The sequence below is a fragment of the Ammospiza caudacuta genome, chromosome 4 (genome assembly GCF_027887145.1).
Source record: "Ammospiza caudacuta isolate bAmmCau1 chromosome 4, bAmmCau1.pri, whole genome shotgun sequence".
Taxonomy (NCBI): domain Eukaryota; kingdom Metazoa; phylum Chordata; class Aves; order Passeriformes; family Passerellidae; genus Ammospiza; species Ammospiza caudacuta.
This window is the reverse complement of record NC_080596.1, coordinates 16,767,180-16,783,455: the sequence shown is the minus strand read 5'-3', so window position 1 is coordinate 16,783,455 and position 16,276 is coordinate 16,767,180. Positions and strand designations below refer to the sequence as shown.

The window sequence follows — 16,276 nt, the reverse complement described above, 5'->3', positions numbered from 1 at the left end:
TCTTCAAGTAGCCATTTCCTCTAAATGAATAGTTTTCAGTTCTTTCCAGTTCTGATTGCAGGTGCTTACCTGCAGCCTTCAGTGATCAGCGTTTTCTCTTGTCTTTGTTTGCCTTGACACATTTGCTGCCTTAGCTGAGTTCTGTACTGACAACAGACACTCAAGAATAAATAAATACAGTTTTCAAAAGTCTGGTTTTAAAGCAGCCCTTCTGCCTCTCTAATCTACTGCCTGAGATTGAAAGCTTTAAAGGTGCTTGAAAATCTAATAGCCTTGATTTTAGGGTTTCAAACAATATAGCATTTGTCATAGGACTTTTTGAGCCATCTCTGGATAAATAGTTAATACAAAAAGAAAGTGAAAAATGATAGGAAACAAGTGATGCAAAAAGTGATGCGTTATTTTAAAGAAGAAAAAAGTTTAAAACCTCTGGATTAGTTTTAGAGTTCTTTTTCAATATACCTGAAGAATTGGCTAAATGAGAGTTGGGCACTCTGACTCTGCGAGCTCCTCTTGAGTTTGTTGGTTGCCTGTTTATAGCGTTCTGCTGAAATGTTTTTAAAGAAATAGGCAGAACATTCACTTTCTGTGAGATTTATATAGGCAGTACTTATTTTAATTAAGCATTTAAATTTAAATTTAACTTATTGACTTCAAGAGTTTGACAATTGGCTGGAATTGTTGTTTTGCGAATCCTAGAGGTATTACACTTGAAATAATTTATATTGGCTCCTGACCTGTCTATTGATTGTGGGTGTCAATTCTACCTCCTTTTCCCAGTGGTGCTACCTTTTTAGCCTTATTCTCTTTGTTTGAACTTGCTATTTTTTAATCATCAGTAGACATGATGTTAAATGTAGATCCTAGCCCACTGCAGTCATTCAATATATTAAGTGGCACCTTTGGAAGAAACTCAATTCTCATTTCAGAGCCATGTTCTTATGCAGATCATTTGCTTTGTGCCTAGCTAGTTTTCCCCAATATTTCTGACTGGCATCAAGGCTTCCCTTCAATGTATGTCTTAAATTATGTCAGAATTCAAAAAAATTCTGTATATTGTGAAACAGCTTCTGGGCTCTGTATAGAGAGAAACTTCTTTTAAAGATGAGGAAGAGATGATGTTCTAGCAAAGAAATGCCTTCAGTGCTTATGATTAATGCTTTGGGATACTGCAGATGAAAGGTGCGATGTGATTTTTGTTCTTCCTTTCCTCCACAGGGGCAATTTTTGATGAATCTGCCAAAAAAGATGAGGAAGTTTTTCGAATGGCAGTAGCTGATCTCAACCAGAATGACGAAATCTTACAAACAGAGAAAATCACATGTTCAGTGACATTTGTGGATGGCAACAATCCTTTCCAGGCAGTTCAAGAAGGTAGGACAGCTAAAAAGATTTCCTCTTGTTGTTTCTTCTGTGACATGCAAAATATTACCTTGATAGTCTCCTATCCTTATGGGAATTTGTTGTTTTTGTTGGCTTCTTTTTATATGAAATATCAAATAGTGTATTTAATTTTGCTCCTTTGGTTTCTATTGGTCCTAGTGACTTATAGCTATAAAGTCAGCTTTTATCCATTTTCTGTGTATAGGTTGTTGAAATGTGATGAAGAAGTCAGACACACTTTGCCTACTCCTTTCCCCTTTTCCAGATTGTTTGGAAGTTACTGTCAAAATAATGACTACTTCCTACTACTTTTTGGTTTAATTATGGGCAACTAATGGCAACTTGTTGGGAAACAAAGGTTGTTGCATGGATAACCTTTTCATCCCACCCACTTGAGAAGGTTACCTGTTTTAAGGAGGGGAGTTTAACCTGAAGATTCAGAAAGTTGCCTGTGCCCAGTACATGATGCTGTTCTCAGCCTGTCCTTTGTGTCATCCCACAATTACTGGACAAGGGGTGATGACTTTGCTTTGGTCTCCTGTGATTGTGGCAGGATGATAAGAGAAAATAATATTTGAAATCCCTTTGAGCTGGATTAGTAAATCACTGGTGTGACTGAGCAGTTCTCTGGAAAGACCGCTGGGACAAGTCTTCAGAAATATGGATTCAAATTTGGGGTTTAAGTATTTGTTATTTCTTTGCTGTTCTGGAACAGTAACTTCTCTCTGAGATGCCAAAGTTATTTATTTCAGTTATATTACTAAACTTTTCTTAACAACAAAACTAAATTTTGATGGTTTTCTAGCTCTGTATAGACACTTGAGATTTAAGGGAAATATGCCATTAGTTGTTCCAGTATTCGTGAAATCGGAGGTTTGGGATCAATGGATTATTGTCAAGGCAATGCTAATGAAAAAGTCTTCAATACTTATTTTGGTTTCTTTTACCAATGACATTCTTAATTTTTGAGAATTTAGTGATTTAATTTTTTTTGTGCTGTTAAATTTTGCAAGTAGCTACATCTGTGTAATGAGAAGCATTGCAGTCTCTGCTTGATATGGCTGAAGCACTAAAAGACATGATTTTGAGAGTATTCCAATTAGAATCAATTTTGTCTCTTTCAATCTGAAAAGGATAACACAGAAACTGGAACTACTGGATACTTTTAGAATTCAGAGTGGAAAATGACTTAACTCAGCCTTTTTAAGATGCCTTCTACGTTGTTGTTATTTGAGCTTTTTTTTAAAAATCTGGGATGGCTAATGCTAGCTGATGCTCTGTGCTTAGCATTAATTAACTCTGAAATTTAGTTATCTATTTCCTGTATCATTGTGGTGGAGTAGTTACAAACTTTATACAAAATTATGTTTTAAGTATCTTATTTGTGACTTGGAGAAACTAGGAATGCCTAGTAAAGTAGAACTATCAAAGGAGTTAATAATCCAATATTTCAATATTCAATTTTTATTGTATGCAAAAGTTGTGTTTGTTGTTGTTGAAAGTATAGTCAACATTTGAAATGTGGATGGAGGAAATTTGACATAAATTTCATTACCATCTGGTGGAGGAGTGAAAGGTCTGCTATGATATTGATGAGTTCAATATTTTCCAGTAAAAACTCTTTCTTGTAAATGCATGGTCAAATACAGCTACATGCCTAAGAAATAGCATACTCCCTATTTTTAAGGGCCCTGTATTTTGTTTGGAATAATCCAAGTGAAGAACAAAGGTTTTAATCTTTTGCATGTATGTATTGATGACATTTTGCTTGTCAAAATATTATACCAGAGTCAATGTGTTTGGTTTTAACTGAGCACAGGCAGCAGCTCCAGTGTAATAATTTGATTACTTTGCATAGTGTCTTGCCTTTCTCCTTTTCTCTGTATTTCTATATCTCTCATTCCTTGCTCTTAATTGTATTTTTTATAAATGTTAGTAGCAGGGAAGGGGACCGCTCTAACTTTTGCCACATATTGGTAAAAGTGGCATATTGACATGGTTAATAACTGGGACAAATGCTTAGCAGAAAGGCACTGTACTAAACATCAGGAAAAATGTTCATTTAAACAATCAGGCCATTCTGGTCTTTTATTTATAGAAGAAATACTAGAACAAGACTAAATCTCACATTTTTCAGTGTGTGACATTTGGCATTGTCAAGCTTGCCTTTTTCTTGCAAGCACGTCCCTTTCCTTGGAATCATAACACCCCTGAGTCTGAGGTCTGTGGCCTCTCCTATCAAGCACAGCCTAAATGTTCAAAAAATACATTACTAATTTAATTTACTATTTGCTTGTTTTAATTATTTTATTTAAACTGCTTGAAGTTTGCTTTGTTTTAGGCCGCAATATCTGGAGTTTTTTAAAGTTTTGAGATTTTTATCATTGTATAAACTACAGAAGAGCCTTTAAAATCCCCAACTTTTAATGCTTGGTAAAATGCTTATTTAAAGCATTAGATTAATAATAATAGCTTAAAATTGGTCTAAATTTGTCTTTCAACTGCCCTTTTCAGTCAATAGAGAAGGATAAATAATTTGCCGAGGACTGTGAATTTCAGAAATCCAACAAGTCATGAACAAAGATGTGATAAAACAAGACATTAGGTACAGGGTTATTTTCGTAATGATGCAGTAATGGACAACCTGCATAAAATCTTTTATTTAACTTTATTATTGAGATTGGCAAGTAACTCCCAAACAATGTAAACAGAAATACTCAGACACTTCATAATTATTTGGTATGTAAAGATAAATAATTTGAGAGGCTTGCCAGCTGTGCAGGACTGTGTTCTTCCCTCTGAATCTGTTTTTATAAATTATTACAGTGCCCTTAAATGTCTTCCACTTGTACCTCAGGGCATCTCTTTAACAGCTCTGATTTGGGGGGATGATACTATAGCAAAGCTGAGTGGTTTTATCCTATAAGACCTGTGAATGACATGCCCCATAATATCACTGGAAGTGCCCTCAGGGATCATTTATGTTCTAGTGCACAGAAACAGGAGGTGAAGTTCTTTAAGTTAGGAAAATTAGTCTTCTGTTGGCCACAGAAAGGGCCAGCAGCAAGTGTGCTTCATCCCATGCCCTTGTGGAAGCTGCAGCCCAGTCACTGAGATTTGCCACAGTGACGCCTGTGGAAATGTCCAACATGGCAAGTTGCTTCTCTCTTTCTTTCCTTCTTTCTTCAATAAAAAATGCTCCACAATATTTATGGTACTCTTCTGTCCGGTGTCTCAAAATATTTGTGTGCTTGTGTGATTGAGAGAGGGAGAATATTGTGATTTGGCTTTTTTGTGCTGTGCCCACGTTGGGTACCACAAAGAAAAAGCAAAAACTTAAGTTTTCTTTGTGTATAGACATTAAAAAAAGTAGGGATAGTCAGGTACTGTATGGCAGCTAGGCAGTGATTTGGTACTATGAAACAAGGAATTATGACCCAGATCCATACTGGTGCTAATAATATATATTAGTATAATCTTTACTTCCTTTCCTGTGAGACTCCAATTTACAGCAGTATTTAAATAGGGGTGGGACAGGCCTTCAAAAGGGCTTGAGTTCTACATATACTTAAACTGTAGGGTTTTTTTTTTAATATAAAAGACATACATACTTCTCTATTTCTGAACACTTTTTTCTTTCACTGGGAAATTTGGTTGAAATGAATACAACACCTATTCTCTTTTTTGTCAGAAAATAACTCTATTCTCTTATCTTTCTCTTAATTTTATTATGCTGGTGCTTACTTGAATACACTAATAATTAAAGCTTTAATTTTATGGTTCAGAGCCTGCTGTTTCCTCTAGTCCTTAATTTATCATTAGTAGTACAACCATACAGTAGCTGAATGGCTGATGGAAAATGTGTGATGGCCTTTGCATTTTTGTGGGAAGGGAAGGGAATTGGCTTTGGTAGCTTGGACCAGATGCAATACTTTGGCTTGTGCTGATACATGTCCTTGAGCAGCACATTTCCTCAGCCTTCGTGCTGCCATTTTCACTTGCACACCAAGAGTTATGGAGCAAACTCTGCAGGAGTTTGCAGTGCTTGAGGCATCCACAGCATCTGGAAAGTAGTCAGAGCTCAGCCAAAGATGTGTGTTGTCCTTGGAGACCCATTGGCAATGTTTTAACCTCATGGCCAACATGTTAGTTTCTTGTAGAGCTGGTGTTTTTTTTTAATCTTACTCCTTTCTCTTAACTCTTTTTTTATCTTCTTTTGACGATATCATGTTTTACTTATCCTGAATGGTAATTCTATAATAATCCAATGTTCTATAGGTTACCTATAACACATGACAAATAGGTTTGACTGAAACCGTTTGAAATTAACTTTGTTGAACACGTTTTCCTGTTGCAATCACATATGTGTGAGGCTTATTTTTCCTTTATTTTTTCTAACCCAACCTTTTTGTCATTCAGGGTAGTCACCAGAGTATGCTTACAGACACCAACTCAAGCCTTCGTAATGGCTTTTGAAAGCTTATTGTGATCAGTGAAGTAAATAAGGCAGTGAGTCATAACTAAATGGGATTCAGCTGTAGAGCAACAGAGGTTTGTAGGGCAGCAATATGTGTGAAGGTCACATGTAGGATTTTATTCAAGCAAAGTTTTATGGTCAGAAATTACAACCTGATGGATACATCTGCTTTGGCCTTTGGGACTTGATGAGTGTAATAAGATTGTACTTTCCCATTTCTCTGATCACTGTAAAAATCTGTTTAAATACACAGATTTCATGGACTGCTAAACTTTCTTTCACTTTATGTCACTTTTTTTGATATTTCTCAGCCTTCCTTGTGCTGTTTATTAACCAGTATATGTTTGATTTGAGATTAAGCCTTTACAGGGTTCAACTTCTTCACTGCCCCTCTATTTCATTTCCGATATGCTTTTTTATTTCCTGATAGAATGGATTTTGATGTGAAAAGATATACTGAGGAGGAAGAAAACATCAAGGAGGATCTGAGCTAGAAAAACTCAAGGAAGAAGAGGAGGAGAAGCATTTCAATAATGATATAAAACTCCTTTGTAAAATGAGAAACGGTCAGAAGTGTTTGCAATTGCAAATTGCTTTTATCATGAGCACTTCAGATAATACGATAGGAGATTTTTTGAATTACCTGTCCTCTGTGCTTTCTCATAATGTACCAGAAGTTGCAGCACTTCTCTTTGTTCAAGAGGTGTTGGGTCAGGAGCCTTCTCCCTTAGTTCTCATTTAAGTCTTCCTAACCCCACAAAATCAGATCTGTAATCTGCATAAATGGACCATGGGAGTCCAAGTGCTGACAGCTTAAGAAACAAGATCTTGATGCACTGGTTTATAACAGCCTGACAGTTGGGAAGGCAGTTGGTTGCATGGGAAAATATTAGGTAGGAGTGAGCACTGATGGAAGTAGAAAAGGGACATGTAGTGGAGGTTTTGTTTTGGATGAGTAGGATGCACATTTAACACATTTTCAGCAACTATTTCACAGATCTCGTGACCTTCCTTTGCCTGGAAGTAATCTACTCAGAACATACTGGAGGCTGTAAAAAGGAGGTCGGATTTATTCTCAAAAAGACCTCACAGTGGTACAGCTGATGCAGTAATTGCAAGACTTCCATCACTTTGCAGCCTCTGGGTTTTGAGCCCCAATGTTTTCTAGTTGCAAATTCTTTCTGTAATAATGTTTTCTTCTATTGTAAGACTGCTTCCATTATCTTTGTTTTCAGTTTGAAAGCAAACTCTGGCAGCTGTAGACTGCACTAGACTTTCAGATACTAGAAGATTAAAATAATTTCTGCTCAGCTCAAAAAATGCCCCCAAATTCACATAAAAAAAGAGAAATTAAAAAAACTCAGCCTGTCAGGAATGACTTTTTTCAGGCTAGTTTAAACAAAGTGAGCAATTAAGCTGTAGATATTGTGGTGATTGAACAGCCTTCTCTGCAGTAGGCTTTCCAAATTGCTGAGCCAAAGAGGGGAGGCAAGAGCCTTATTCCAGGCTGGGGCAAGATCCTGGCATCCTTTAGGTGCTGTTACCCACTTTGTCTCCCAGAGCACCTAAACCCTGCTGGATGCACACTTTAGGAATTCTGCATGTTTGTTGTGGTTTAAGCAAAGAATGCTAGTGTTTCTATGGAAACCACTTTTCTTCAGGTGGGCAGGAGACCTGGTAACATCCCTAGTTACACTTGGCTGCACTGCAGCGTTCAAATCCAACTCTGTGACTGAAGGTGTTGGTGTGAGGTGTTTGTGAAGCACCAAGGACTTTGGTGCTTTAGAGTTTGCATTAGCCACCACGACCTCTCAGGAGTGTTTCCCTCCACCTTCCCCTGCTTTCCCATGACTTGAAAACAGCAGGAGTGATTTTCCTAACGCTGATGCCATTTGCCATTTTCAGTTGCCAAAGTTTGGCTCGACTTAATTTTTATGGCAGATTTTGACATTTTTTTATCAGAGCTTCCACTTTCAAGTGACAGGCAGGAATTTTAATAGGCTTGAAAGAATTTATTTCCCCGACTGTTGCTTGAAAAGCATGTGACTGTGAGACTATTAACCTCTAACCCTTTTTAAAAAGATGGATCAAATAAATTAATAAAGAGCCCCTCAACAAGTGTAATGCCTTCTGATGGTGAGGTGTAGAGTGATTTTATCACATTACTGTAGGAGAAGCTGGACAGGCTGCTATTCTGCAGCACTTACACTTTAAATCTAGATGGGATCATTTCTGATTTTGCAATAGACATATGTTTCCACTTGCAGTTCACAAGTGCCCAAAATGTGTTTTCATACATTAAGCACGGATCTTCAGTCTGCTGTGTTAATGTACTCTGACACACTGCTAGGGGTTTACTTTTAAGAGAGCTATGCAGATTGTGATGTGATTAAACAATATCAGTAGTATGTTTAAACGTTTAAAGCCACTGTGCCTAGAGGTTTTTGGGGTATTTTAACAAACAGAGGCATAGAGACAAAGTAAATGACAGATGCTTAATTTTCCTCTATGCCAATTATTTAACTAGCACCCTGAGCTATCAGTCCCCTAAAGTAATCTCCTTAAATAAGCAACGGACACACTATCTGGATTTCCTTCTCATCTTTTTTGTGAAGCAATGTCCACTAAAATCACTGGAGCAGTCAATCATCTCTGTCCAACCAGACATGTATATTCCCAGACAGGCCTCACAGCCTGCAAGCTTGCAGCAGGTTGTGGCTACTACTGAGCAGTGAACTGCTGCATTCAGCTCCTTTCTCCTGTACGGAGTCCTTCTGAGTCCTCTCATAATCTTAACTGGAGATTTTGCTTTTATTTCTCCTGGCTAAATTCTATGAATTAAGTCAAAGTCATCTGGTCCTTGTTTCACCATACAAATAGGGATCCAATTACTTACAGATTCATATTTGCTGCATCTATGTATTTCAGTGCTTGTCTAAAAGTCAATAGAGTTAATTAATTTCAATTTCTTAATTTAATTCTCCCCTTTGAGCCTTCCTTGCACTTCTTAATTCTCTTCTCAAAAATGTTTTATTTCATCTGCAAGCTGATTTTGTTATAACCTGTTAGCTCTTTGTCACTGTATACTTAGTAAGTAGACCAGTCTGCATTTGAGGCAATTGGGTATTTGCGTGCTTCAAATAATTTTAAATGTACTCTTCTCTCTCTCTCTCTCTCTGTATAACCAGAGACAAAGTGTACTTTATGGAGGACAGTGGTGTTTTAAAATCTAATTTTGGTAATGAGGAAATGAGCCATGACAACTCTGGAGGTGAAGCCTGAAGTGAATTATGGAGGTCATTCTCTTAGATGGGAAAATTAATTATATTTTAGCTTGGTTCCCTGTTACTTAGACCCTTTTATTGTGTACTACCAAGTAATTTTGACTAAATATCAATTTATGAAAAATTACCTGGGCAAAACAGTGCAGTTATAAGGACAGATGTAGAAACTAGGAACAGTTTTATTAAAACACTAATCATATTGGAAAACCATAACCTAACCTTTTGTTATTCTTTTGAAAGAATGGCTGCTGTGGGATTTTAATGCTCATTCGTTTTGGGTATCATTGGACCTTTAGCTCCTGTGATTACAGGCTCTTCTGAAACTTGTTTTTCTCCTTAAAATCCCATCTTTTCAAGTTCTTTATTGTGTAGTCTGAAAGAACATCGAAGTGAGCCAAGCCACTCTGAAGGATTCCACACTAAGTGCAGCACTTGCAGAGGGCAGATGAAACAGGTAGTGTTGATGGTAGTTAAAAAACATTTATTCTGAGCCTGGAATAGAAATGGGAGTCTTGCAGAGCCTTTTGTGTTCTGTTGACACACAAGTGGGAGTTTGGGCTTGGAATCTTTATGTAAGGGTATAAAGAATTAACGCATGGGGTTTAACTTGATGTGGAAATTAAGCACCTGCTTAAAGGCTTTCCTGAGCAGGGATATACTTAAGCAATCCCAAATCAGTGACTTAATTTTCTTTGGCTGCTGGTATTCGTTATTTTGTTTACTTTAAGGGCATATTTTCTCCAGAAACTTGTAGATCTTTGCAGCATTTTCACATCCTGCACCTCTGGTTGTCCAAATGTGCCAGGTGGCTGTAGCTCCTCTGGTATTGCTAAGAGAATAAAATATGGCCGCAGGTCATGGCTGTGCCTTGTGACATCTGGAAAAAAGTTTGAAATGACAATGAATCTTCCAGAGTGCCAGGCCACAAAGCACAGCTAAATAAGTAAAAGCCTGCAGAAATTTGTCTTCTGACACTACATTTCACAACAAGAGCGTTATGATGTACAGGGCTTGATCGGCAGAGTAGTAGAGAGCTGTACTCAGAAATTGCAGTTTCATGTTACAGGTAAACAATTTATGTTCCTCCCATCCCTTTGTGACCTGGTGCAGGAGAGGAAGCCAGCAAGGAGCTACTTTGTTTTTCAGAAATATTATGTGTCTTTAGTAGCAAGCTGTGGCTCAGCAGCAAGCCCTGAGATAGCCAGCCCTTGCCAAGGGCACGGGAGGGGAGCACAAACTCCCTGTTCCAGGTGCAGCCAGATGTTGGAGCAGCTTGCTCTGATGCTGGGTGCCAGGAGCTGAAAGTAAATGATCGTGAGTTGTCAAATACAGAAAAAACCAGCTGCCCTAGGAGGAGAGGCTTTTGCACTTCTGAAATGCCATTTCAGTGAAAAAGGGCATGAGAACTTTGTTTCCTGAAGAGAGAAGGTGAATGTTTTGAGAAAATCAAATCCGTTCAGACTTACAAGGAGGTTAAAAAAAAGCGCCTATGTTGTAGCAGTTAACATTCTCTCTAATGGGTGCAGTCTGAAGAGTGAGGTGATGTAAAATAGGGCCCTGTCAAGACATTTGTAAAAAGGCTCATTAGTTTTATTTAAAACATGAAATCTGAGTTTCTTCCTGAGGTCCTAGCTATTCCTAATTTTCTGATAGAAAGGAAAAGGAGGTAAATTGGTACAGATGAAGGCATAATGTAACTTTGATTAGGCTATCTTGCCTTTAAATGTGTTTTTCCTTCTTACTTTGGCACTGGTGGATCAAATGCTGAGCCAAAATTGTATTCTTCTGTGTGCTGAACTGGTTGAATTCCACATACCATGGAGTAGAAACTGCCTACTGTGGTGAGAGCAGGAAAGAGTCTAGAGATAGCTATATAACATGGGAGCAAGCAGTATCTAGCTCAGTTGGGTTAGCAAAACACAGTGACCTTGGTTTAGAATAGAAATAACTGAGTGTAAAACATGCCTCTGAAAGCACTATCTTAAGAAAATGTTTAAGTCATGTTCTTTGATGTCTTAGTTTACTTGGCATTAAAATATGTATTGTTCTACCTCATCTTTATATTAAGAAAACCCCAAACAAACAGTCAAAAATAAAGAAAAAAAACTGTAGAGAAAAATATTTTCCTTTATTTGGGAAAGGATAGGCTTTTCTTTGTACTCTTTCTTAGTTACAACTACTTTCTTACTACATAAAATATACCTTCTAATAGCATATAACAGTATTATATTTAGTTACTAGGAATTCTGCAGTTGGGATCTTTATTTCATTGAATTTCATTATTTGGAGGATTAACTTTTTGAAAGGTCAGCATCCAGGAAAGCTCCATGCATAGTTATTGAGTGGCTCTCTAAGTCCCACTCAAGTAATGATTTTTTTTAAGCATAAAACATAGTTCTTTTTCAGTATTTCTCTATCGTGGAGAATTTCCCTTACATTTTGTTTCTTTTTCTTTGCATAGTACTCATGCCTGAAACTCTATTATTGAAATTTATTGTGAATTTTTTTTTTTTGTCATAAGGAAGAACACATGGTCATAATTGATGCAAAGTACTACTTAAACCTTCCGTCAGCTGAGCCTTTAGATCAGTAAGACTTTTTTTAATTTGGCTCTGAATCATCACAGACAAACTTGCATAAAAACTAATTTGACAGGTTATGATGTGCTCCATGGAATCAAAATTCTCAGGGGTTTGTTTCTGCATGGGGAGAGCGGCTGTGGACATAACAAATGGGGCTGGCTATGGCTTGTCTCAGTTACTCCTTTCAATTAACTTAGCAAGAAAAGCAATGTGTTTTAACATACTTGTTTTTGGCAAGTTCTCTAATCCTGAGATTCCTTGGACTTTGAGCATAACTAGTATCAAAACTCCAAAATGTACTTTGTAAATATATTTGGCCTTGCCAAGATCACATCTCAAGATTTTCTAAGTTCAACTTTTGTGTCGAGTCTTGACACTAGGTTGATCTATGTAACATATTTGCCAGTTGACATATATTTCTTCTCTTTGTGTGATCTTTATTTTTTGCTGCTGAGACATTCATTTCATGTGCAGTCTAACTTGACAAGAAAGTTAGAAGTTTCTGTGTATTTGCAGATGTTCCTTTTGGAAGCTCCAGGGGGTGTGGGTGGTGAATATGCAGGGTCACCTTCTATTCCTAGCCAGAACAGACTCTGGAGTAGCACAGATGGCAACTGGAGCCTCCTTTGGCAACTGCTGGTGCTCCAGCTCTGACATGAGCTATACTTCCAAGAAGAGTTTTGTAATTTCTTCTTTGTGTAACACAATGTCAGTTGCTGCTACAGTTGGGATGGCTTTGAAAGACATGATTCCTTGGTCAAACCTATCAATAAGTTCATGTTCTGTGATGTTTGTAAGGAGTGCACCTTGAAAAACAACCCTTTCAAAGTAGGAATGGGCAGCTGAAAGCAGCAGCTTCCAAAAGCATGAGAAAGCTGCAGCACTCTTAATATTAAGGGCATTCTTAAAACTAGTTACACATCAGTGTATTAGTTTTTAAACTTCAAGTTATTTTCTGGAACTTCTACCTCAATAGTATTTTTTTTTTGTTATTTGGAATTTTGAAATCTGTTTTCCTGTGTGTGCTCTGTGTCTTCAGCTTGTGCACTTTGTGCCTTTATAGACCCTAGTTTGGGACTGCAAAAGGTGTTCTTGAAGAAAAACTTTTTGTGAACAAACTTGTATTCACCTCTTGCATTAATGGGAAGGGAGTTTCAGGACAAAGGCTTAACTTTTCTTCCTATCACTGGCAGTAAATAGTGACTTGCAAGTTTGTCCCCTTTTGTTTTTCATATCTAATAATGTTTAATGCAGGGACCAACTCATGTAGAACCCTCCTCATTGTCTATTCATTGGCTTCAGGAGTTGGACTTGATAATCCTTGTGGATCCTTTCCAACTTGGAATATTCTGTGATTCTTTATCTGAACTGGAGAAGTAATTTATTTTGCAACATGAAAGAAAAAGTGATTTCCAAAGTATCTGTGGATGAGTGATTTCCTTTGATAATGAAAAGCAGAATTTTGAGTAGTTTTCCTTCATGGGAATTCTTGTGTTGTTGAACTATGGTCCCTTCCTCCATAAACAGCTTCTAGAGAAGTTCTTGAGCTTTTCCTTAAAGGATGACATCTTCCATTCTTCTCCCCTTGCTTAGTTTGTTCTTGCTGATTTTTTCTGGAGGTTATTGCTTGCATCTGCAAGTATTTCTATCTGGCCATTTTTAATATGTTTATACAAGAATTGAGAATGAAAGTACTTGTCTTTATCCAGCTTTATGAATATGAAAAATTCTTCACTCTAAATTACCTCTGAAAATCTGTACAGCTACTAATGCTTGGAAGGGTTAGGCTGAGCAAATCTTTCTGATAATTTGAGTGTGATTGGTTGTGTGCAAGCTGGAAAATACTACATGGAAAAAAATCCATAGGCTCAACAGTGTGTCTGTTACAGTGATTTTTATTCAAAGTCAAGGCTTAGAAGATAGAAACAAAATAGCATTAATAAAACTAGGTTACTGTAGTGTTTTCTGTGTGAAATTTCCTTGCTGCTGAGATCTTGGTGGCTGTCACTTCTAAGCAGAGCTAATTTCAAACTTAAGCTAGATTCTTCACATTGCAAAAGGGTATGCAGTATTAGTAAAGGTAGTTGAAATATGCAAAAATATGTAAGAAAGGTCAAAAACCAACAGAAACTGTGTAGGAAATGAGACAAACTGGTATTGTATGTTTTTAGATAAGGTTTCTTTCTCACAAATTGACAAGCTCTGGAGTTGGCCACTGATGTGTAGGGAGATAGTGAGGGGTGGTAAAAAGTGAAGAATATGGAAGCAATGTTTCAAGATTTGTTCATGCCTTTCCAAACATGACTGATGAACATGTTAGAATGCTGTGGTGCTAAGATTAGAGATTTTGATAAACTGACCAAAGGAGAAATGCAAAAAGTTCATGATGACTTTTTAAATGCTTTTTCTGGAAGATGCAGAAGGAAGTAAACAAAAATGTAGGTGTTTATTGTCTGTATCACCATAAAAATGGCTTGAAGACCACCTGCTCTGCACCCTCCTCAGATTTTGAATGGCTCTGGTGGTATGGAGCCACTTGGGAAGCAATATAGGTTTCATTGCAAACTCACATTACTTATATAAGAGGACTTGAACATTTTTGATGAACAAGCATCCCAGCTTGAAGCAAAAGATCTTTTAATGCATTTTTTGGTGAGATGTCTGCATCTCAGGAGATCTCTACTTTTCACTCAGCTGCAGGATTACAGAGTGAATGTGAGTTCTCTTATCTAGAAAACTGTTACTTTCTTCAGCTTTTTAAATTGCTCTGTTTCTTGAGGTGAATTAGGATGGCTATTTTGGTTTCAAAAGATAAGTGTAAGTCTTCACAATCATACTACAGTTCAGACTTGACAGACTTGGAGAAGTTTAGAAGTTTTTGGGGTGACTGTGTGTGTTTACTGGAGGGGTTAACAGACTTTTTGAGTAAGTCAAAAGGAGCTTAGTACTGAAAAATTATCTCCTGGAGAGAGCTGTGTTCCATAAAGATACAGAAAAGCTGGATAAAGACACAACTTAGATTTGGGTTTTTTTGTATGCAAGAATCTTTCTTTTTGGAGTCTGGAGAAGAAAGAATTGCAGCCTCTGAGGGCCTCCCTTGTGACGCACAGAAGAACTTATGCAAAATTAACCACACTTAGTTTAACTGTAAATATTTATCAAGCAAGAGTAAATTATATCATCCCAAGGTCTAAAAATATATTTGTTTATCTGGCTCTTTTGTAAAAGGAAATGAAAAAAAACTTTTATAGAAACATGAAATGCACCTGCTTGTCATGAGTTGAAAAATTTTTCATCTAATGCGCCTAATTCAGGATCTCTTTATTTTTTTTCCTCTTCTCTATCAATTTCTATTAAGTACTCTCAAATGCTATTAAAAGAGTTGAAAAGTTAACTCCCATGCGGTTGGGTTGTACTCCTTTAATTGATGTATAGATCACAGAAAGAGATATGAAGGGTTTAAACTTAATTGTCTAGGTCTCACTTTCAAAATAGAAATTGAGTAGAAATCCATGCCTGTAACCTCTATTGGACTTTGCAGAAAGTCTCAACAATGATATTGCAAGAAAGGGACAGATTTGAATAATTCAAATAATCTGAAGATCTGTCTTCAAATCAGCCATGCCTATAAATTCTTGATATTTATAACCAGCAGCACATTAATGGAAAAAAATGTACCATAGTTAGAAAAAAATTAGGTTTCGGTAGAGATGTGTCTGGAGACATATGGAATATTAACTGATGATAAAATTGTTGTTTCCAAGGCTACAAGAGTATACAAGATGTTGTCTTCAAATGCATCAGTAATTTTTTCTGTTAAACCTACCAATGTAGCAGCAACTTAGGCATTTGAAATGGATATTTCCCAAAGCTTTACCTGGCATAAAAATCACTTGGCAGATGTGTCTGACATGCAGAGTCATTACATCTGGCAGCTGGAATATATATCTGGATAGAGTAGATTGTCGTTTTGGAAATATCAAACTTTTGGAAAAGTAAAATATGATTCTCTGATTTTATGTTATATTTGGATGATAAACTTTGAAATGTTTACCTTCTTCTGGTAGCTTGTCTGTAAAATCTTTGAGAGGCCACAGTCTGATTATTTCAGAAATTATTTCTTTATCTACAGATTCAAATAATTAAATAGTATAATTTCGTATTTCAGCTCTCACTATCGAAGTACATGGAACATAAATATTTAAATAGCCTGCTTTCCCAGGTTTACCTTTGCTCTTTCCAGGCTGCCTCTTGAAATAGTTGAATCAGTTTTTGTCTCTCTGATGACTGTGTTCTGGACATCACTAAATTTGGAAGGAGCACATGATCCTTGGCTGGGTTCCCTATGGCAGAGCTCCTCATTCCCGATCTGCAGGGCTCTGGTCATATGGACAAGTAATAAGATATTTACAATGGGCCAAAGGGGGTTGAAGGTTACTTTGTACCCAGAGAAATTTGTGTTAAGCTAGGATACGAGTTAAAATAGGAATAACTATGTCTGATCTAATCTCAAGAATTGCTATTTGGGAACAAATTTCGAAGCAGGTAGA

General features: G+C 37.0%; 1 protein-coding gene across 2 annotated transcripts in view; it reads left to right on the top strand.

The window, feature by feature from the left end:
* Positions 1–16,276, top strand: part of GRID2 (glutamate ionotropic receptor delta type subunit 2) — a 677,452-nt gene that overhangs the window by 139,086 nt on the left and 522,090 nt on the right. For both annotated transcript variants that reach the window (XM_058803526.1, XM_058803525.1), the window contains exon 2: positions 1,219–1,374. In XM_058803526.1, the coding sequence (XP_058659509.1) occupies positions 1,219–1,374 (156 nt within the window). The remainder of the gene's footprint in view (positions 1–1,218; positions 1,375–16,276) is intronic.